General features: G+C 40.8%; 1 protein-coding gene across 1 annotated transcript; it reads left to right on the forward strand.

The window, feature by feature from the left end:
• LOC308082352 (myosin heavy chain, fast skeletal muscle-like) lies at positions 1 to 23,472 on the forward strand (the record flags this gene model as incomplete). The annotated part of the gene is made up of 40 exons (XM_080424073.1): positions 1 to 29; positions 156 to 374; positions 475 to 618; positions 1,168 to 1,324; positions 1,416 to 1,443; positions 1,533 to 1,653; positions 1,772 to 1,864; positions 1,953 to 2,016; positions 2,161 to 2,259; positions 2,351 to 2,454; positions 3,107 to 3,245; positions 3,341 to 3,459; positions 4,419 to 4,568; positions 4,982 to 5,152; positions 6,177 to 6,489; positions 8,091 to 8,143; positions 8,443 to 8,530; positions 9,305 to 9,422; positions 9,505 to 9,628; positions 9,730 to 9,866; positions 9,956 to 10,211; positions 10,661 to 10,903; positions 11,515 to 11,691; positions 11,782 to 11,927; positions 12,064 to 12,154; positions 12,453 to 12,842; positions 12,967 to 13,093; positions 13,251 to 13,369; positions 13,463 to 13,659; positions 13,839 to 14,022; positions 14,118 to 14,283; positions 14,642 to 14,766; positions 14,875 to 15,183; positions 15,290 to 15,493; positions 15,578 to 15,703; positions 15,914 to 16,084; positions 16,305 to 16,409; positions 16,496 to 16,591; positions 17,909 to 18,037; positions 23,440 to 23,472. The coding sequence occupies exons 2-40, from the start codon at positions 168 to 170 to the stop codon at positions 23,470 to 23,472; spliced, it is 5,823 nt and encodes a 1,940-aa protein (XP_080280199.1). The 5' UTR covers positions 1 to 29; positions 156 to 167.
• Positions 23,473 to 24,652: the final 1,180 nt, after the last annotated feature.

The following is a 24,652-nucleotide window of genomic DNA, read 5'->3' on the forward strand; positions in this document are numbered from 1 at the left end:
CTTGAAGGTTCCAGCTGTAGAGGGGAAAAGTGAGTGTTTGTCCTTTTTCTATTAAACTAACCTACAAGACTATATAGTCCTTAAAAGTCCTACCGTTCTCTGTTCAGATCTCAAGTCAGCAAAGGCATCAACGCCATCTTTATTTCTGTCTACAGAAAGCCGCCACCATGAGTACCGACGCGGAGATGGAGCAATATGGCGGGGCCGCCGCATTCCTCCGTAAGCCAGAGAGGGAGAGACTCGAGGCTCAAACTGCGCCCTTTGATGCCAAAACTGCAGCATATGTGGCCGATGTTAAGGAGCTGTATCTCAAGTGTAAAGTTATAAGTAGGGACGGTAACAAAGTCACCGTGGAAATAAACGACACCAAGGAGGTACGTAGGTAGAGGTGTATCTAAAATCAAATCGTGGCACAGTACAACTGTAATCACAACACATTCTGAGGTTTTGTGTTTTCTTGTTTTTATTGTCTAGGAAAGAACTGTGAAAGAGGACGATGTGACCCCCATGAACCCTCCCAAGTATGACAAGATTGAGGACATGGCCATGATGACCCACCTCTCTGAAGCCACTGTCCTGTATAACCTCAAAGAGCGTTATTCAGCGTGGATGATCTATGTAAGATGTTATACCTGCTGACTCTGAGAACAGTACAGCATTCTGCTCTGAGCTGTCAATAGCGAAGATAAAATAAAAAAAAGTACAGAGTAGTAACATCCTGAAAACAAGATGTAATAATGCTTGGCTGTTCCCTCATGCCACTTGGAACTGGTGGCTGTAATCCCCCAGCCAGTGATGGAAGAAGTCCTCACATTTTTTACTTAAGTAAAATGATCAATACTGCAATGAAGAAATACTCTGTTTCCCATATCAAAATGTACAAAGTAACTAGTAGCTAAAAGTTTTAAAATAATTGTAGTGGAGTAAAAGGACAATAGTTGCCTCTGCGATGTAGTGGAGTAAGTAAAAGTATTGAAAATTGGAAATACTTTGGTGGTAAAGTAAAAATACCTCACAATTGTACTGAAGTACTGAATTGTACTGAAGTACAGTTGAGTACTTGCTTTCCAACATTGCCCCCAGCCCTAGTGATCCGTTGTCCCAGATTATGTGTAGTGCTCGCTGCTATGTTGTATGTTATAATGTTCTCTCTCTTGTCCCCTTCAGACCTACTCTGGCTTGTTCTGTGCAACTGTGAACCCCTACAAGTGGCTCCCAGTGTACGACCAGCAGGTTGTAAATGCCTACAGAGGCAAGAAGCGTGTGGAGGCTCCACCCCACATCTTCTCTGTCTCTGACAACGCCTATCAGTTCATGATGATGGGTACGTACTGGTCAAGACAATGTAAACAAATATACAGCTATAATGGTTTTGTGCTGTATACATGACTAAAAGTACATTTTACATTTTACAGATAGAGAGAATCAGTCTGTCTTGATCACGTAAGTTTCTCATCAACTAAGCATAAGAAAAGAACAATGTAATCAAATTCACTAACTGCGTTTCTCTGAATGTATGCATTTATAACCAGTGGAGAATCCGGTGCTGGAAAGACTGTGAACACCAAGCGTGTCATCCAGTACTTTGCAACAGCAGCATCTGGTACTGGAGACAAGAAGGAAGCACCAAATATCGGTGCTGGCAAAATCAAGGTATTTGTATAGGTTTTAAACTTGGACAAATTACACATTTTGAACATAAAGAATGTATATGCAAAATAGCAATTCAATTTAAAAGAATTCTGACCAAATTCTACATTTGGTGATCTAGGGGTCACTGGAGGATCAGATTATTGCAGCCAATCCCTTGCTGGAGGCCTATGGTAATGCCAAGACTGTGAGGAACGACAACTCCTCTCGCTTTGTAAGTGTAAAATAATTATGTAATGAGAAATCCTGCAATCATTTCATAATGCAGAGGGATTTGTTACAAATTGTGCTTTATGAAACAGGGTAAATTCATCCGAATCTGGTTCAACAATAGCGGTAAACTGGCCAGTGCTGATATTGAGACATGTAAGTATGAAATTCACATATGATAATTAAATTATATGTGCCTTCATTTTTAGAGGAATACATTTTGACTTTGTACATTAATAATAATAATAACGATAACAATAACAATGATACTAATAATAATATATAATATATATATTATAGATCTGCTGGAGAAGTCCAGAGTGACCTACCAGCTCGCTGCTGAGAGAGGATATCATATCTTCTATCAGATGATGACCGGTCACAAAGCTTACATTATTGGTAAATTGAAAATGGACTAATGATGTAGTGATTACATCAATTAATTAATCAAAACTAATTTTCACCCTTTTTCTTTTTAATCCCTTTTCAGACATGTGTCTAATCACCACCAATCCCTATGACTTCCCATTGTGCAGCATGGGTCAGATCGCTGTGGCCAGCATTAATGACAAAGAGGAGCTGGACGCCACTGATGTCAGTAAACATATTTTTATAATAGGTTTTTAATATTCAGTGTACAGTCAGTTGCTCTGCAAGTGCAATGCTTGTATTTTCAAAAGTGATGTTTGTTATGGTCATGAAGTGTGGGTCATGACCGAAAGAATAAGATTGCTGATACAAGCAGCCAAAATGAGTTTTCTCAGACGGGTGGCCATCTCTCTCTCACTTCGAGATAGAGTGAGAAGTTCGGTCATCCGCGAGAGACTCGGAGTACAGTAGAACCTCTGCTCCTTCACTTGGAAAGGAGCCAGCTTAGGTGGTTCGGGCATCTAGTACGGATGCCTCCCGAGCGTCTCACTAGGGCGGTCTTCACTTCACGTCCCACTGGGAGGAGACCCCCTGGCAGACCAAGGACCAGATTACATCTCCACACTGGCCTTGGAGCACCTCAGGATCCCCCAGGAAGAAGTTGCTAATGTTGCTCGGTAAAGGGAAGTCTGGAGCTCTCTGCTGGAACTGTTGCCCCCGCGACCCGATTCCGAATAATCGGTTGAAGATGGATGTATGGATGGATGGATGTTTGTTAAAGTAATGTGTTAATGTAAATCTTTTGAACACAGGATGCTATTGACGTCCTTCAAAGTGATGTTTGTTAATGTTTTATTCTCCATCTTTTGATTGACAGGACGCTATTGACATCCTGGGCTTCGACAATGAGCAGAAGCAGTACATCTACAAGTTCACCGGTGCAGTGATGCATCATGGGGTCTTGAAGTTCAAACAGAAACAGCGTGAGGAACAGGCTGAGCCTGATGGCGAAGAGGGTGAGCATTATCTTCAGCCAAGGAATGAAGACAATCAATAGTTTATCATAAGTATTGTATTTTAATACATTCTAAATTGTTATTACTTATTTTAGTGGCTGACAAGATTGGCTACCTGATGGGTCTGAACTCGGGAGAGATGCTGAAGGCTTACTGCTACCCCAGAGTGAAGGTTGGAAACGAGTATGTCACTAAGGGACAAACTGTGGGACAGGTGAGAAAGTTACTTTATTTTATTGTTCTGAATTCATACGCACCTTATATTCTCTACGTGACATACCATTAGAACTGTAATGTATGTTATTGTTCTGAATTCATTCGCACCTTATATTCTTGACAAAACATACCATTAGAACTGTAATATATTTTTGAGTTGTGTACAGACTTAATTGCAGTCGGACATATTGTGTAGCCATCCTATATTAAACTTGTGTAGTGGGTGGGTGGACGTCACAAACGTTGTTTATCCGTGTGTCTTCTTCTAGCACACCAGCAGTGCAATTGCTTCCACACTATGCACAAATGATAATGCATGCCATGGGAAATCCAATAAACCACATTTCATTTCATTTACCGTACACTTTGTATTTGTATGAAACTACATTATTGCGCAATATTTATTAGTTCTCCTACGCGATATGCGTCACATTTTTCCAGTTACAGAGCGCATGCGTGGACACAAATAAGACGACAGCCGTTACCTCACACACACACACACACACACACACACACACACACACACACACACACACACACACACACACACACACACAGCCCGAACCTCTAGTATATTATATGTACAGTATGATACACTGCCAAATAAATAATGAGAGACCACACTGAGTAGAACCACTGCTCCTTCACTTGGAAAGGAGCCATCTTAGGTGGTTCGGTAAAACTATAAACAATTAAATACACACACATTTTAACATTCAACATTTTAAAGTAATACAAAAAGTCATTGTATTCAAAACAAATCACTTAACAATTCACATAATGTCTCATTTCAACAGAGTGGGTGACAGTCTTTCAGCCTTTCAAGTTAATCAGTCCGTGCTATACCACAGTGCTATACCCACACTAAATGGGGGTGGAAAATGCATGGATGTATACTTCTTTGGAAGAAATGTAATATAATTCACACCCCTACTAATAACTTTCCTGTTTCCTCAGGTAATGAACTCAGTGGGTGCCTTGGCTAAGTCCATCTATGAGAAGATGTTCTTGTGGATGGTCATCAGGATCAACGAGATGCTGGACACCAAGAACCCGAGAAGCTACTACATTGGTGTGCTGGACATCGCTGGTTTTGAAATCTTTGATGTAAGCATGGACTTGTTTTTTAAGTTGTAGACTAATGACTTTTTGTCACAATTACTTTAAAGGAGTAGTTCACCCAATAACACAACCCATGAAGCATTGAATTCATGGAGATGTTTTTGTTTTTATCGCATTCCTAAGCCAATCATTTGATAACCGGCGGTCTCTCCGGTAAGAGACACAAAGAGTCTCCTTTGTGTAAGTAAGGCGTTTTTGTGCAATGACGGCATTAATTTACGAAAAAACTAAAAGTTCAAATCTGGAGATAAGAGGTTTCTGCCCGACAACAGTGATATATATACTGTAGCAACATAGGTTTTTTTCAGAACACTTGTTAGGATTTAGAAGACATTTGTAGAATCGGCCTCAGGTCTTAATGGGTTAAAAGATAAAAGTAATGATATTTCCACCTACAGTTCAACACCCTGGAGCAGCTGTGCATCAACTTCACCAATGAGAAACTGCAACAGTTTTTCAATCACACCATGTTTGTACTGGAACAAGAAGAGTACAAGAAAGAGGGCATTCCCTGGGATACCATTGACTTCGGCATGGACCTGGCCGTCTGCATTGAGCTCATTGAGAAGGTAATATACTGTCTGCATTGAGCTCATTGAGAAGGTAATATACTGTCTGCATTGAGCTCATTGAGAAGGTAATATACTGTCTGCATTGAGCTCATTGAGAAGGTAATATACTGTCTGCATTGAGCTCATTGAGAAGGTAATATACAGTCTGCATTGAGCTCATTGAGAAGGTAGGTATATGGACTTGACTGTCTGCATTGAGCTCATTGAGAAGGTATACTATTATTTTGTGATGTTAAACACGTCATGAAATGGCTTTATTGCTAACTTTTCTGCTAAGCTTAGTCAAAGATGGCTAATTTATGAAGATAAATCATCCCAATTGGAGCCACTAGAGGAAAATGGTACACAAATCCTACAAATGGTCTCCTAAGTGGGCGTCTGATGGAAAATCTTGCAAAAGTCAGAAGTTTACTGGCGTCTCGAGCAATGGGAGAGAGGAGGTCTCGTCTCACAGCAGCGTAGCTGTTTGTTGTCTCATTGTGCATTTGGCAGACAGAGAGAGCGCTGCTGACTGATTCTGACTGAGTCACGTTTATGTAGTGCATTGCTTAATTCTCACCTCAAAAGTTTTCAGATACATATTTTAATGTACTGTTTAAGTTTAAAATAAGTAATGGCCATCATCTTGAGTTGGATAAAGAACATAGCAGTACAAGAGTGTTTCCCTAATTGAAATCAGAAGCGAGTGGAAGAACGTGAGATATGGGACTCAAGCAGGTGAATTCAATCAATATTCATATATATTCATAAGGGCCCATCTATGTCATTCTGCAGTACGTTCGCGTTTTCAGGAAGCAATTAAAATTGGATTTTCATGGACTTTTGACATAAGAATACAACAAATATATTTTTTCCCCGCAAAATTCTGGCATCTAATGATAGATATGTCCTCATTATGACCGTGGGTATGCTCTAAAAGTGCGAAACCCGTATTTTTTATTTCACCACGTCTTTAATATTGTTTATGTTAATGCATTATGTTTTTGCTTTTGGTGATTTGTCTTTTGTCTCCTTCACAAAGCCCTTGGGCATCTTCTCCATCCTTGAAGAGGAGTGCATGTTCCCAAAGGCCTCAGACACCACCTTCAAGGCCAAGCTCTATGATCAGCATCTTGGAAAGTGTAAAGCCTTTGAGAAGCCCAAGCCTGTCAAAGGCAAGCCTGAGCATATGCAGCCCCACTTCGCCCTTATTCACTACGCCGGTACGGTGGACTACAGCATCGCAGGCTGGCTAGAGAAAAACAAGGATCCCCTCAACGACTCTGTGGTGCAACTGTACCAGAAGTCTTCAGTGAAGCTGCTGTCTGTGTTCTATCCTCCTCCTGAGCCTGAAGGTATGTTTATTAATATAATAATATAATATAATGTGTTATATCCTCCTCCTGAGCCTGAATGGTATAACAGTTAAACTGCTGACTTTGTTCTATCCTCCCCCAAAAAATGATTAATATAATAATATAATATAATATAATGTGTTCTATCCTCCTCCTGAGCCTGAAGGTATGTTTATTAATATAATAATATAATATAATGTGTTCTATCCTCCTCCTGAGCCTGAAGGTATGTTTATTAATATAATATAATGTGTTCTATCCTCCTCCTGAGCCTGAAGGTATGTTTATTAATATAATAATATAATATAATGTGTTCTATCCTCCTCCTGAGCCTGAAGGTATGTTTATTAATATAACAATATCATATAATGTGTTCTATCCTCCTCCTGAGCCTGAAAGTATGTTTATTAATATAATAATATAATATAATGTGTTCTATCCTCCTCCTGAGCCTGAAGGTATGTTTATTAATATAACAATATCATATAATGTGTTCTATCCTCCTCCTGAGCCTGAATGTATGTTTATTAATATAATAATATAATATAATGTGTTCTATCCTCCTCCTGAGCCTGAAGGTATGTTTATTAATATAATAATATAATATAATGTGTTCTATCCTCCTCCTGAGCCTGAAGGTATGTTATTAATACAATAATATAATATAATGTGTTCTATCCTCCTCCTGAGCCTGAAGGTATGTTTATTAATATAATAATATAATATAATGTGTTATATCCTCCTCCTGAGCCTGAATGGTATAACAGTTAAACTGCTGACTTTGTTCTATCCTCCCCCTAAAAATGAAGGGAAATCAATATATCTAATCAAATCAATTACCAAGTTCATAAAATAATGACATTATTATTTGACAGTAAAATCCTCAACTTGTGATATTAAAGCTGCACTATGTAACTTTCCTCTTCTACCCCGGATTTGAACCCGGTTTCCTGTGCAAGTGCTGGATCTTTTACCATTGAGCCAATCTGGGAACCCATCGCCAAATAAAAAGGAAAAACAGCGCCCTCTGCTGTTTTTTACTTATTCACTTGGCTCTGGGACAAGCTCAACGGAGCACCCGTGCGCAAGGAAACCGGGGTTTTGGTCTGCCTTCAGCGCTTCACTTCCGGTGGTGCGACTATGTTTTCATTCCCACTAACAATATTTCTCCACGGAACACTAACACCACTTCTCCCAAAGAACATGGATCGTTTTGGTTATAAGCCCACTTGTTTGATGAAAGAGCAAGTTAAAAGTTACTAACTTTCCGTGGTTTTGTCGGCTTCGAGGACGCTATTGTTAAATGAGTTTCGGCTTGTTTCTAGTGGGAAACGGCACACACGTAAATCCCGCCGACTACATTTGATTGGGTAAAGCGTGGCCTGCTTCCTGATCTGATAGCACGCCCACTTGTAACCAATGCGCACGGGTTGTCAACGCGGCTACCGACAGATTCAAACGCAGAGCAGAATCTGTTCTTGAGAGATTACCATTGAGCTAATAGAGCCTACAATATATCTGTTGACTTAACAAATGAAGAATAATTTGTTAAAGTCAAAATAAACTGTCTGCTCATGATTCTACCAAAGGAGCGTCGGCAGGAGGCAAGAAGAAGAAGGGTGGTTCCATGATGACTGTGTCAGCTGCTTTCAGGGTAAGAATATTTATTCATTATCAACATTATTTAGTCATGCATCAAATAGGCACAATATATTTTCATGTTGTAAATATTAATAAACAATGTTGTGAGCTTATAGATCAGCTATTCTTGAATAGCTATAGAATAAAATAGTGCTTGTTGTATGTTTTGCCTAGATGTTTTAAATAATATTCTAAATCTGCAAAGTTACTAGTAACTAAAGTTTTCAAATAATTGTAGTGAAGGAAAAGGACAATATTGTATAATTTTTTACTGATAATGAACCTACTTGGCTCTTTATTATGTCTCAACAGGAGAACCTGGGGAAGCTGATGACCAACCTGAGGAGCACTCATCCTCACTTTGTGCGTTGCCTGATTCCTAACGAGTCCAAGACTCCAGGTAAACACCGAATTATTATTATACATATAATTATGTGTGTATATATATATATATATGTATATGTATATATATATATATATATATATATATATATATATATATATATATATATATATATATATATATGTGTATACATACACATATGATTCCTAACAAATCCAAGACTCCAGGTAAAAACAGATAGTATATATCATTATATGTATTATTATTATACATATAATTATATGTATTATGTATGTATGTATGTGTATATATATATATATATATATATATATATATATATATATATATATATATATATATATATATATATATATGAATACCAACGAGTCCAAGACTCCAGGTAAACACAGGAAATACTAATTCAAATAATGATTGTGAGGTGGTCATTTAATGCAACTTAGGCCAGTGTGTCCTTATTTTGTCCTAATAATAATGATAACTAGAAAAAGTGCTCCTCGGAGCACAGGTCTCCGCCAGGTTAGGTAGGTTATTGTGGCCTCCTGGTGGCGCTATAACAGGCCCATGTGAAAAATTTGGGGCAGAGGTTCTGAATTGGCATCCAGGGAGTGTGTGTGCACAGTTTCGCAGCGACCGGGCCAACGGTGCCTGAGATTAGCTGTTCACAGACAGATGGACGGACGGACACACACACGGACGGACAGGGGGTAAAACATACTCTCTCGCCATGCCTTTCGGCCTGGCGTAGACAATAATAATAATAGTAATGAGAATGAGAATGAGAATAATAATAATGAAGCAACATCTTTACAGGCCTGATGGAGAACTTCCTGGTCATACATCAGCTGAGGTGTAATGGTGTGCTGGAGGGCATCAGGATTTGTAGGAAGGGCTACCCCAGCAGAATCCCCTATCCTGACTTCAAGCAGAGGTATAATTCCTTTAGTACAGGTTTTATTTCCATAACTATTAACGGTAGGCATGCAAAATGACCATGAACTTTTGCAAAACAGGTACAAAGTACTGAATGCCAGCGCATGTCCCGATGGCCAGTTCATGGACAATAAGAAAGCTTCTGAGAAGCTGCTTGGGTCCATTGATATACCTCATGATGAGTACAAGTTTGGACACACCAAGGTAAACACACTGCGAACTTTGTTTAACGTTATTGAGAGAGGACCAAAAGTTGGTTTTGCAGTCGATTATTTACATAATATAGTTTGTAATATCCTATGCAGGTGTTCTTCAAAGCTGGTCTGCTGGGTACGCTGGAGGAGATGCGAGATGAGAAGCTGGCTATTCTGGTCGGCATGATTCAGGCTCGCTGCAGAGGTTTCCTCATGAGGATAGAGTTTGTTAAGATGGTGGAAAGAAGGTATACTTTGACAACATAATTTAATGTAGTATTTAGTTACAATTTCTTACGGTACACTTTTTAAATTACCGGAACTGTTTTCCCAACAGAGATGCCATTCTCTGTATCCAGTTCAACGTGCGCGCATTCTGCAACGTGAAACACTGGCCATGGATGTTGATGTTCTTCAAGATCAAGCCTCTTCTGCAGAGTGCTGAGACTGAGAAGGAGCTGGCCAATATGAAGGAGAACTATGACAAAATGAAAACTGACCTGGCTACTGCTCTGGCCAAGAAAAAAGAACTGGAGGAGAAGATGGTGTCTCTGGTAGTGGAGAAGACTAACCTGGCAATGGCAGCCGCATCAGTAAGTCCATTTCTGCAAGGACGTTTTGTAGTTCAAATCGTATTGTAATCTTAGCTTGAATCTTTTCTCTTATCTTAACTCATATGTTCATCCTGAACAAATGCTGATGTAGTGAGTTTGTGCACCGAGCTGGGATCGAACCGCGCTCCCCAACTCGGCAACCAGACGCAGAACAAGAATAGAGCTAAGCTCTATTCTTGTTCCGGGATCACTACATCTACCCCCTCATTTTTTTTTGGAGAGCGTCCTCACGCTTCAGACTTCACGCATCACGCCCCTCACAACGCACTACGTCCCACATGTCCCTCACGTGAGGACCTCCCGCTCCACATCCTGCCGCCAGATTTTAATGGAGCTAAGCTCGATTGGCAGAGATATGTTGAGGCCTGGTCTTGTCCGGGGTCACTACACTGACATGTTTCCTTATTTTATTTATTTTTGACCTCAAGGGAGAAGATAGTCTGAACGATGCTGAGGAGAGATGTGAGGGTCTTATTAAAAGTAAGATCCAGTTGGAGGCAAAACTCAAAGAGACAACTGAGAGACTGGAGGACGAGGAGGAGATCAACGCTGAGCTGACCGCCAAGAAGCGGAAGCTGGAGGATGAATGTTCTGAGCTCAAGAAGGACATTGATGACCTGGAGCTGACCTTGGCCAAAGTGGAGAAGGAGAAACACGCCACTGAAAACAAGGTTCATGATTATACACTCTATGATCATCATACACTCTATGATCATACACTCTATGATCATACACTCTATGATTATACACTCTATGATTATACACTCTATGATCATACACTCTATACTCTATGAACAAGGTTCATGGTTATACACTCTATGATCATACACTCTGTGATCATACACTCTATGATCATACACTCTATGATTATACACTCTATGATCATACACTCTATGATTATACACTCTATGATCATACACTCTATGATTATACACTCTATGATCATACACTCTATGATCATACACTCTATGATCATACACTCTATGATTATACACTCTATGATTATACACTCTATGATCATACACTCTATACTCTATGAACAAGGTTCATGGTTATACACTCTATGATCATACACTCTGTGATCATACACTCTATGATCATACACTCTATGATCATACACTCTATGATTATACACTCTATGATCATACACTCTATGATCATACACTCTATGATCATACACTCTATGATCATACACTCTATACACTATGAACAAGGTTCATGGTTATACACTCTATTAGTTGTCTTATCAATCTATAATATGAGTTCTGTTGTGCTTATTCAGGTGAAGAACCTGACCGAGGAGATGGCCTCTCAGGATGAAGGTCTTGCTAAGCTGACCAAGGAAAAGAAGGCCCTCCAAGAGGCCCATCAGCAGACCCTGGATGACCTGCAGGCAGAGGAAGACAAAGTCAACACTCTGACCAAGGCCAAGACCAAGCTGGAACAGCAAGTTGATGATGTGAGTTCATCAAGTGAATCAAGATGTTTTGAACACATTATGTTTATTGTTGTTACTGAATTATTCATTGTTGTTTTTATTATTGTGCAGTTGGAGGGTTCTCTGGAGCAAGAGAAGAAGCTCCGCATGGACCTGGAGAGAGCCAAGAGAAAGCTTGAGGGAGATCTGAAACTGGCCCAGGAATCCGTCATGGACCTGGAGAACGACAAGCAGCAGTCAGACGAGAAGATAAAGAAGTAATGTGGAACACATACTAATAATCATAATAATAATTCAAGTTAAGAATTACTAATTAATTTATAATAATAATAATGAAATGTCATGGAGAAAAAACACCTGCAGAATGACAATATGATGTACTGTATTTCACAGGAAGGAGTTTGAAACAAGCCAGCTTCTGAGTAAGATTGAGGATGAACAATCTTTGGGGTCTCAGCTGCAGAAGAAGATCAAAGAGCTCCAGGTATTTAACACTTCTTTCAAATCTAAAGCCGCCTAAACCCTAGTTGACCAGGGTCCCCCATGGGTCTATACTTGGCCCCCTCCTTTTTTCCCCTTTACACCAAATCTCTTCTTCACTGCTGATCCACAAGCTCACGACGTGTCGCATCACAACACGTAGTGAGCTTGTAAATGTTTGCCTATTATGACATGCCCAAACTAGGGATGCAAGGGTTCATTCAAGTGGTTCAATCTTTTTATAATAATTATGAGTAAATCATGATTTTCACATGTTATTCTAATATCATTAATTTGAAAAGGCTCGTATTGAAGAACTGGAGGAAGAGATCGAGGCTGAACGTGCCGCTCGTGCCAAGGTTGAGAAGCAGAGAGCTGATCTCTCCAGGGAACTTGAGGAGATCAGTGAGAGGCTGGAGGAGGCTGGTGGAGCCACCGCCGCTCAGATCGAGATGAACAAGAAGCGCGAGGCTGAGTTCCAGAAGCTGCGTCGTGACCTCGAAGAGGCCACCCTGCAGCACGAGGCCACCGCCTCTGGCCTCCGTAAGAAACAGGCTGACAGTGTTGCGGAGCTGGGTGAACAGATCGACAACCTCCAGCGTGTCAAGCAGAAACTGGAGAAGGAGAAGAGCGAATACAAGATGGAGATCGATGACCTGTCCAGCAACATGGAGGCTGTCGCTAAGGCAAAGGTAAGAATGGAATGTCTGTGGATAATTCTTCAGATAATACTTGTTCAATGAACTGAAAAGAAAAAAAGCTAATACATGTAGGTCACACAGTCATTAATTGAATATGTGTAATGTTAATTAACAGGGAAATCTTGAGAAGATGTGCCGCACCCTTGAGGACCAACTCAGTGAACTCAAGTCCAAGTGTGATGAGAATGTTCGCCAGTTAAATGATATTGGAGCTCAGAGAGCAAGACTATTGATGGAAAATGGTAAATGTTCTTTGTAAAGTCTATTTGACATGGTTTGTCAATATCACCAAATTCCATATTTAGAGATGATGATTAACAGTTTCCCAGGCCTTTTACGAATATATATCCAACAAAGATGATACAACCTTTTCAAACGGATATTTCAATTTCTAACTAGGTGAGTTTACTCGTCAAGTTGAGGAGAAAGACGCTCTTGTCTCACAGCTCACCAGAGGCAAGCAGGCCTTCACCCAGCAGATTGAGGAGTTGAAGAGACACGTTGAAGAGGAGGTCAAGGTGAGGAGCATTTTCTTTTACAAAGAGGCCTTGTATTATATTTTTGTGTTATTATATTCAGTTGACATTATTTTGGCAATTTTCTTTTGTCAGGCAAAGAATGCCCTTGCCCATGGTGTGCAATCAGCTCGCCATGACTGTGACCTTCTGAGGGAGCAGTTTGAGGAGGAACAGGAGGCCAAGGCTGAACTGCAGCGTGGAATGTCCAAGGCCAACACTGAGGTGGCTCAATGGAGGAGCAAGTATGAGACTGATGCTGTCCAACGCACTGAGGAGCTGGAGGAAGCTAAGTAAGTGATTAGTGTTTCACACAATCAGGTACCACTCTCTATACAGTGATCAATGCTTTACACTATCAGGTACCACTCTCTATACAAAGTAAGTGATCAGTCTTTTACACTATCAGGTACCACTCTTTATACTAAATGTTATTCACAATGATTTGATTTCATTCTAAACTGACCAACAGGAAGAAGCTAGCCCAGCGTCTTCAGGAAGCTGAGGAGCAAATTGAGGCTGTGAATTCCAAGTGCAGCTCTCTGGATAAAACCAAACATAGACTCCAGGGTGAAGTGGAAGACCTCATGATTGATGTGGAGAGGGCCAATGGTTTGGCTGCCAACCTTGACAAGAAACAGAGGAACTTCGATAAGGTGCTTTGACATACAGTAGATTATTTTAAAACGGATTGATTTTAGCCTCCATAAAGTGGGTGTAAATGACACATGTCATTACAAATGGTGTGCAGGTCCTAGCAGAATGGAAGCAGAAATACGAAGAGGGGCAGGCAGAGCTGGAGGGAGCTCAGAAAGAGTCTCGTTCTCTCAGCACTGAGGTGTTTAAGATGAAGAATTCCTACGAGGAGTCTCTGGACCAACTGGAGACCATGAAGCGTGAAAACAAGAACCTGCAACGTAAGACTTTCTCTACATACTTCTTTCAATATCAGTTTCGCTTCAATGTTTTTTGCCAACTTGTTTTGAGCCAAGGCTGGTGTTTGTTAACGGGTCAAAATGGGTCCTCATTTTAATCAGTTTATCTCAAAGTTGGGTTCATGTGTGTTTAATATTCAAAGTAAATATAAATATACCATTAAACGTTTTTAAAGTCAATATTCTACACATTTCTCTCAATTGTCAATTGAGTACTTTGTTTAGAAACGAAATGTTACAATTGGTGTCAGAAGTGGGATCAATCAATATATTTAGAGGCTACACCCAGTTTATTCAAATGCATTTCTAATTTCTGATTGATGGTTTTCAATCAATGCAGAGGAGATCTCAGAACTAACTGAACAGATTGGTGAGACTGGAAAGAATATCCATGAGCTGGAGAAGACCAAGAAACAGGTGGAGACAGAGAAGTTAGAGATCCAGACAGCCCTAGAGGAAGCTGAGGTAAGACTTTTAGGTTGTAGATGAAGAAGGCAATTGTCAAAAAGTGCGGAGTTATACATATTACATTCGTAGGTCCATTCTACCTTTTGATCCTGTGTTACATATTAGGGTACTCTGGAGCACGAGGAGTCCAAGATTCTTCGTGTCCAGCTGGAGCTCAACCAGATCAAGGGTGAGGTGGACAGGAAGCTGGCAGAGAAGGATGAAGAGATGGAGCAGATCAAGAGGAACAGCCAGAGGGTGATTGACTCCATGCAGAGCACTCTGGACTCTGAGGTCAGGAGCAGAAACGATGCCCTGAGGATCAAGAAGAAGATGGAGGGAGACCTGAACGAGATGGAGGTTCAGCTGAGTCATGCCAACCGCCAGGCTGCTGAGTCCCAGAAGCAGCTGAGGAATGTCCAGGCAATGCTTAAGGTGCAAACGTAGATAGTTAGACACATATCCAAACAGTGAAACTGCTCTGAACAATGAGTCACAGTCTGTTGTTTCTCTTCACCACTTCAAATTTGATCTATCTTAGGATGCCCAACTGCACCTGGATGATGCTGTCAGAGGTCAAGAGGATGTGAAGGAACAAGCTGCCATGGTGGAGCGTAGGAACGGCCTCATGATGGCAGAGATTGAGGAGCTGAGATCGGCTCTGGAACAGACAGAGAGAGGCCGCAAAGTGGCTGAACAAGAACTAGTGGATACTAGTGAACGTGCTGGACTGTTGCACTCCCAGGTCAAGTCAATGAAAAACTCTCAACACCAAATGTTTAACATACAAGGCATGCATACTTACATTGTTCAACATTGTTTATTTTAGAACACAAGCCTTTTGAACACCAAGAAGAAACTGGAGGCTGACCTGACCCAGGTCCAAGGTGAAGTGGATGATAGTGTTCAAGAAGCAAGGAATGCTGAGGAGAAGGCCAAGAAGGCCATCACTGATGTAAGTTAGGATGTCCTGTCCTACCCTCATCTATTAGATATTCTTATAGCCATCACTGATGTAAGTTAGGATGTCCTGTCCTACCCTCATCTATTAGATATCCTTATAGCCATCACTGATGTAAGTTGGGATGTCCTACTCTCATCTGTTACATATCCTCATGTCATGCTTCATATTAACATACAATACAATGCAACAATGACATTCCAGGCGGCTATGATGGCCGAGGAGCTGAAGAAGGAGCAGGACACCAGTTCTCACCTGGAGAGGATGAAGAAGAACCTGGAGGTCACAGTCAAGGACCTGCAGCACCGCCTCGATGAGGCTGAGAACCTGGCAATGAAAGGAGGCAAGAAGCAGCTCCAGAAACTGGAGTCTAGGGTAAGATGTGGTTTAATACCAACACAGGTTATAGTCATAGACAATGAAATAAGAAGAATTAACTTCATATTGCATAATTCAATTCTGACGGTGTTATAGTCATAGACAATGAAATAAGAAGAAATAACTTCATTGTGCATAATTCAATTCTGAAGGTGTTATAGTCATAGACAATGAAATAAGAAGAAATAATTTCATAGTGCATAATTCAATTCTGAAGGTGCGTGAACTGGAGGGAGAGACTGAAGCTGAAGTGAGACGTGGAGCGGATGCTGTTAAAGGTGTCCGCAAATACGAGAGGAGAGTGAAGGAGCTGACATACCAGGTACTGTAATACCATGTTCACTTCAGTGACAAAATCAATAGATTGCATGAACATACAACTAATGCATAAATTAACTGTTACTTCAGACTGAAGAGGACAAGAAAAATCTTGCCAGGCTTCAGGATCTGGTAGACAAACTGCAGATGAAGGTCAAGGGCTACAAGAGACAGGCTGAGGAAGCGGTAAGAAAAATATGATGTTTTTTATAATTTCCGTGTGTGTGCAACCACACTAAGGAATCATATGAATCATGTTTTCTTAATTAGTGTGGTTGCAATATAGATGCCATAATCAATGATGACCAGAATATTACTACTACTAGTACTACTACTGGGGTCCCAGGGCTCTATAGGTTCACTCCTTTTTTCCCTCTAAACCAAATATCTCAGCTGAAAACATCTACAAGCTCATCATGACGCATTGTAAGTTTGTAGATCTGCTTCATTTACGCAGAATATTAGTCTGTTTTCACAGAAGGGTTGCATATTATAACATACCCAGATAAGGGATGCTAGGGTTCAAGTTCACACTATGGAATCATAGGAGTCAGTTATGTATAATGCTGGTATGATGTGAATATGACCATCAACAGCGTGTTCTTCACTGTCTATTTAGGTGCTTTCTGTGAGCAGCACAATAGAAATAGTCTCCACACAAATCTCAAAGATTGGCGTGGCACGGCAGCCACACCATAGTGCCACGCTGCACATGCGGGTTATGTGTGGATGGATGCTATGGCCTGTTAACGTATGGATGCTGAGCTTCCATGAGTCCACAACGCCATGCGATGCACACGCATGCAGTGTGTTTCAGGCATCATGATAAAACTACATTACCCAGCTGCCATTGAGAAATGTCTGCCTGGATGCCGAGCAAGCTGTGCCGCCATGATCACAAAGATGGTTGATTGATTTAGAAAGATAGACCGTCCCAATTGGAATCAGTAGAGGTGAAATGGTACACAAATCCTACAAATGGTCTCCCACTGTAAGTGCTGCTGATGGCAGCTCTCGTGAACATCCTATGTTTACTGGTGCTAAATCCCGCGAGAGTGTGTTGCTGGGAAGGAGAAAGGTTGATTGTCTCCTGATTTGTCTCTCTGAAAAAAGCCATTTTAGGATGAAAATCTTGGGAAGATTGTGTGGCTTGTGACGATTGGGTCCAATATTTAGTTCAGTAACCATGGGGCTAAAGAATCGTGTTCACGTTTTCTCTTCCATTGGAAATAATAGACTCGGTCTCCTAAAAAGGCGGCCACCTACTTTACGCAGATACTGGAAGTAAACCGGCATGTCTGTTTTTCTTTTCTTTTTGTCTTGGCTGATCATGCTGAATGATGACACCATGCCAGGGCTGGACCCAAGACACTCATGAACATGCAACACTGCATTAGCTGCAACCACACTTTACAATTTTCCTGATATTGTCTTCTTTAAACTGTTATCGCAAGATGCTCTTTTCAAATATTGAGACTTTGAACCATCTCTATCATATTGTAGGAGGAACAAGCCAACACTCACCTGTCCAAGTGCAGAAAGGTTCAGAATGAGCTGGAGGAGGCTGAAGAGCGTGCTGACATTGCTGAATCCCAGGTCAACAAGATGAGAGCTAAAACACGTGACTCCAAGGTAAATATGTAATGCAATATGAACAAGGCCAATTGTGTTGGTTATCATTAACTGAGATTAAACTAAAGATTTGTGTTGAATATATTTGTCTAATGTATTCATCTTTTCACAGGGAAAAGATGCTGAATAGTTTCTTCAATCCAAGAATTCACCCTAAAACGTCATAAAATATGACGCATTAGGGCTATATTCAATAAAGCATTATAAAATGTCATAAAATATGATGTATAAAGCCTATATTTTCAATAAAGCATTATAAATATACATATTTTGTCACTTGTTGTTTTCATTATCTCTGCCAGGCCAAATAGCTGGAAATTAACAACTCATTCAGTGCCACTGGACGTCTAAAACGTCCGTTGATATAAGCCCTGAGTGCCACTGGACGTCTAAAACGTCAAAAAACAACAACAATGAATTTTGGCACTCAGAGCCAAAATTCCATAAATAAGCTGGGCACTGAATGAGCTTTAGGAATTCGGCCAAAATCATCAAGATCGTGCACTTGGTGACAAGTTTTTGATTTATGGCATGGTGTTAGGTATGGGCATAAGGTTTTCAAAAACTATCGCAAGCAAGTTGGGATCGCCCCCTAGTGGTCTGTTTGCAATGATTCCAATATTAGATATTTCAGTATATGGTTGAAGCCCCAAATAATTGCTAGAAGAGATTTTCAATGGATTCTGTTACTATTGGGTATGCTAAATAACATATCATATCATATTAGAAAATCAAACTTCTGGAAAGGCATCATTTTCAAGATTGCACATATTCCCTCCCAGATGATGCGAAGCCTGCGGAGCTAGTTCAGACAGGCAACTCAAGGCAGCATGCCAACCTGGGGCCTATTTCACGAAAGCAGAATAAGCCTGGATTTAAGCCAAATCCAGTTTTGACAAAGTCTGCTCCGTACAGCCTGGTTTATTCCGTTCCACGAACGCCAAGCCAGGCTGAGAAGGAGCTACTTTGTCGAGCTAGACTTTGTCAAACCAGACTGTGTCGAGCCAGGATGGTAAAGCCAGGCTTCACGTATTCCTGTAAAAGACCATGAAAGTCGATAGCAGAATCCTTGACCAAAATAAATAAATAACTTGACCAATCATGGAGCCCAAAACCAGAGCGGCGTTCTTCTCTGTGGCTGAACAGCAGCACTGCAGCAGCTCATGGAATCATACAAGGAAGTAAAATGTATAATGAGTAAGAAAGGAAACACGGCCGCAATAAATATATATCCAGGGAGAAAGCGTGGCAAAGTATTGCCGACAAATGAAATGCACAAGTCGTCCAAAAATATACAATTAATTGATATACAAGTCCATAAATATATAATTCAGTTAGGCTTAAACATGAGGAGTTTAAGTGAATATTGGAATTATAATTATAAACACTTAGAATAATTTTCTCATTTCTAATTTCTAAAATTGAAGATCTACAAGTGAAAAGCTTGCCTTTTGGCGGCCGGGGGTCCCCGGTCCACGGGGGTCAACGGGGGTCCGGGGGTACACGGGGGGTCTGGGGGTACACAGGGGTCCGGGGGTCCACGGGGGTCCACGGGGGGCCGGGGGTCTCCGTGTTGACGGGGACCCCCGTGGACCCCCGTGGACCCCCGGCCGCCATGTGGACCCCCGTGGACCCCCGGCCGCCATAAGACAATCTTTTTTCAGGCTTGTAGATCTTCAATTTTCACATAAGAATTGAATAAGTGTGGAAAAACTCATTGGTTTGTGATCACATTGACTGCTTAAAGGTTTAATGACATTCACTTTTACACCACATTCAAAGTCTTTGTCCTGGTCCTTCAAAAGTGTACAAAAAGTTTTAAGTGAAAATTCCATTCCAGTGATCAATGGCAGGTGTTTTTCTCTCACATTTCTAAAGCCTTTTCAACTGCAATGAAAAAATAAATCTTTGCCTGCGGGTGTCGCTGGTGAGGGATTTTGCCTGTCAATCATCGCCTCTGCTCCGCCCCCCCCAAAGGAAAGGATAGGGGAGGGGAGGGGCGAGGAGGAGAGTGGGCGGGATTATTCGACAGTGACCTCACTGTCGAAGGGCCAAGCTCAGATTACTTTTCAGCCTAATTATTCAGAAAACCCCAGACCACAGAAAATCCACTGAATGTTTTAAGTTCAGGTTTTTTGGGTGTAATTGAGGTCATAAAACCCCAAATAAAACATTGAAAATAAAAAAAGTGAAAATGAATGTCATGATACCTTTAATGAACAGTAAAGGCAATAGGATTAGTTAAACCTGGCAGTTAGCCTGGTCCGGACCAGGCTAACTTCACAGCTACATTTCCATGGTAACTAAGGTAGGATTGCTTCAATTTTCTTTCGTGAAACCGAGTCATGGATAAACTTATCCAGGGTGAACTGGCTAAGCTAATCTGGCAAGATAATTCAGCTTTCATGAAACCAATTCATGGCTAATCCTGGATAAAGTAAGCCACGATAGCTGTTAAATCCAGGCTTAACCCCTAATTCTGCTTTCGTGAAATAGGCCCCTGATCAGGTGACCAGTCACATGCTCTCTTCTCCTGATCTGGGCGGCTATTTAATCTTCTCTGCCTACCTGTCATTCTGGCTTCTCTCCTGGCTGTGCTGGTGTTGCTGCCTCTCTGCCGTCTCCTCTGCTGTCTGTTGCCTTGCCTCGCTGTCTGCTGCTGACCATCAAGTTTGCAATCCCACCGCCTCCCCGGCATCCTGTAAGCTCTGTTTCTATAGATTCCCCTTGGGGGTCTTAATTCATTCTCTGTAATTCTATTTGTCATGTAACATTAATTAAAATGGTCATGCTTACAGGGAATGAATAGATACAGAGCCCTGACGCCAACCTATGCTTCATATATCTATGCTCAATTATGCTCAATAAAAATATATTCTAAAATCTCTAAAAAGAGTTGTCTGACTGAACTTATATTATTTGACAATTTTGCATAGTCTAGTAGTTTGTTGGTTACTTTTGATGCAGTAATGGTCTTTTGAGGTATTAAAAAGGTCTTAAAAGTCATTAAATTGTTACTTCACTGTCATCTGGGGACCCCCCCCCCAAAAAAAAGATACAAATAATGTGGGGACCCCCCTGGGGGTCCCGACCCACAGGTTGAGAATCACTGTTCATGTCATTCCTCATGGACAGTGTTGCCATGTCTGCTTATTATAAGCTGGTTTGTTTTACAGAAAAGTTGCTTGTAAATTTTGGTTTTTGCGGGTTGCGATTTTTTTGGACTTGTTTTTAAATTTGGTTTATTTTTATTTATTTATTTGGTCTTGCTTCCAATCTTTTTTTTATTGTCTAAACCAGTCTCAAATATTTGCATGTCATGGACGACCACATCTGGGGAAAAAAAATCAAATATATTCCAAACATTTGACTTTTTCTTTTCAAGATTTTCCGAAAATAGCAGATCTGCAAGCTCACAACGTGCGGCGCGTTGTGAGCTTGTACATCAGCTATTTTCAAATAGCCACCGATAGGGTTAAAGTGCTCATGTGGCCTATTGTAGATATTTTTTTAAGATTGGGAACATTTGTGCAAATCTTTGAATATATACTGTATTTTTTACTCAAATTAAATAAACATTTTTAAACTCAAATCTTTGCTTCTGAAGGTCCCTGGCACAAAATATTTGTTTATGGGGTGGGTCCGCAGCCAAATACAGGTGGAAATTCAAAAGTAGCAGATCTACAAGCTTGAAACGTGTTGACAACAACAATATACTGTATAAATACATACAGTATACGGTATATGTGACGCTCAGGATTCGAACCTTGCTCTCCTGCGAGGCAAGGTACTGTAGACTAAAAAGCAAAACGTCTTATCCACTAGCCTAAATGGGAAGCCCCTACAGTATATGCTTAGCTGAACCGGAGTCCCCCAGGGCTCTATACTAGGCCCACTAGTCTTTCCCTCAACACAAAATCTACAAGCTCACGACACAGTGCGTTGTGAGCTTGTAGATCGGCAATTTTTCGCTGATTGTTCCCCCCAGAATAGGGACACCAACCCCAAGGTTAAAAATGATTCTACTCTCAACAATTACATTTCATTCATTCATTCCATAGAGGGTATTAACGCAGCAATTTAATTGAAAGTCTGCCGGAAAATATAAATTTCCATAAACCCTTCTCAGCAAAGAGCACTAGATTTACATGTTGTCTATATGCACGACGTAGAGTACATAATTTGATGCGAGAAAAGGAGAGATGTTAATTCAGTTGTCCCACTCCAATTCTGAAGCGATCCATTTAAACACTGTGAAATGAATAGCTCTGGGTAACTGACCTTAAGGCCTAAAGCTGGAGTCACTTATAATTATTCATTGTAGAGATTATGATCTTTAATTTATTCTCTGGGTGTCATGCCACCAACAGAACTACCAGAAATACAGTAGTGAAAGTGCTTTGAATGGAGAGGCAGACTTCTCCACTGATCAGGGAGAAATACGCATAGCAGATCTCAAAGCCAGACACTAAGTGTTGGTATGTGTACATTTTATTTGATCAGATCTACTCTTATTAACATTACAAGTCTGGAAAGAAAGCATATTGTCACTGTTGGATGGAAATCTTGTATGTCCAGAATCTGTTACTTCTCAATCCAATGTTATTTAGTCAAAAGTTGATATTTGGGTTAAAACAAAACTTTGTGTCATCACTTCAAATTTCACTTGTTTAATCTGTATCCTGTCTGTCTTTATCCTGGTTGGATTAAATTGGTATCCTGACCTGAAAATGCATTTTCTGTTTAATAAAGAGCTGGAGAGACATGGAGACTCCTGTTACTGAACAAACACGCTATAGCAATGATTACTAGCACAATATAGAGCTATTTAACACGTGTTTTAACAACAACAACAAAACAACCTGGGAAGGAAACATACTGTTGCTGTCGGATGGAAATCTTGTATGTCCAGAATCTGTTACTTTTCAGGAAATGGGAACAAAATAACCTGTTCCTATGGATCCAATGTAGTTCATTATTTAGTCACAATCTCATCGGTTCAATATTCATAACACCCACAGACACACTTGACCTGTGCTTTCAACCTGACCTCCTTATTTTGGGCATGTCATTATAGGCCTAGATATGCAAAGATTAAAACATTATCAAACAGATACAATAGACGATCTACAAGCTCACAATGCATCGCATCATAGATCAGCTATTTTTGCTATTTTTCGCACGACACTCATAGGAAGAAGTGTCAAAACTATTATATATATGTAACAGAGAAATATGAAATATTGGGCCGGTTTCTGCCCGACAGCGACAACAGTAAATCTGTACACACTCACACCTGGGGCTTGTCCAGTACAAGCCCAGACTTTGCAGTAATTACAAGTGCAGACACTGCTAGAGAGGTGAATAATTCTCTGTCAGACTCTGCTGTTTTGTGCTGCCAGGTTCTCGACAGGAGCAAGCCTCACACCCTGTGAGATTGCTCCTATTCCAGCTTCTGCCTGCTGCTGCATCTGTGGTGTCCAGTGTTGCCAGATTATATTGGCCACATGACCACTTTAAACCTATACGCATCGGCTTTTTAAAAATAGCAGAGCTTGTAGATCTCCTATTTTTTTTTTGAATTTTTTTATCCCACGATTTTGCAACCCCATTTTTTTCACCCAGTGCCAATTGTCTAAGTAATCCTGGGCGCTACACTCCCTCTTCCAGCCTAGGGAGAGCCCAGAGCCGAGCTCATGCCTCTTTCAATGCGTGAGAGCTAACAAGCCTTCTTATCACCCGACAGGGGGGAGTTTCCCCGGTAGGACGTAGCGCGTGAAAGGAACACGTTATTCCAACCAGTGCCCTTTCCCCTCCATCAGGCGCCCCGGCTGACCAGGGGGAGGAAGTATAGAGACCAGGATTACTGCATGTTTTTGTGAGGGTACCTACCCTAGGGAGATCTGCTATTTTCAAAAGAATCTTGGGGGGAAAAGTGAAAATGTTTAAATATTTTTTAAACATTTTAACACAAATCTGGTACAGGGGCCCCTGGCACAACATGTTTTCAGATAGGGATACATGGACAAATACATATACATATACATTTTAGGGGTCCTTGACATGAAAATGTTTGAGAACCACTGGTTTAAACAACATTAGGAAGCAAGCCCAAATAAGCAACTACTACTACACTGCAGAAACAAGCCCCAAAAAACGCAACCCTCAACTCCCAATATTTACAAGCAACTTTACAGAAAAACAAGCCCAAAGTTGCTTATAAAAATAGGTGGACATGGCAACACTGGTGGTGTTTTTAATTAGATTTGTGTGCCTCGCCACCAAGCCTCAAAAGTGATCATTTTACAAGACTCCACTTGGGTCTGGATTTTAGCAATCTTAAGATCTTTAATCCCCTTATTAGACACACCAGCCAGGAGAAGGAACCTCCTGGGTGTTGTGATGTCTAGATTAAAAAACTGGAGATGACAAGGCCACCCATGCTGCCAGCCCTCTGCTTTTTAAATCGTTGTCAGTTCCTCACTGAGACTTAAAGGACGACTTCACCCATTTTCAACCTATCTTCATATAATTGGTCCTCTCTATTGCTCATAATAAAATGGTACAATTTCTTTCCTACTTGGTCTGTGTCTCAGCGGAGGGCTGTGGACACTG

The sequence above is a fragment of the Gymnoscopelus braueri genome, assembly GCF_963280865.1.
Source record: "Gymnoscopelus braueri genome assembly, chromosome: 1".
NCBI classification, from domain to species: Eukaryota; Metazoa; Chordata; class Actinopteri; order Myctophiformes; family Myctophidae; genus Gymnoscopelus; species Gymnoscopelus braueri.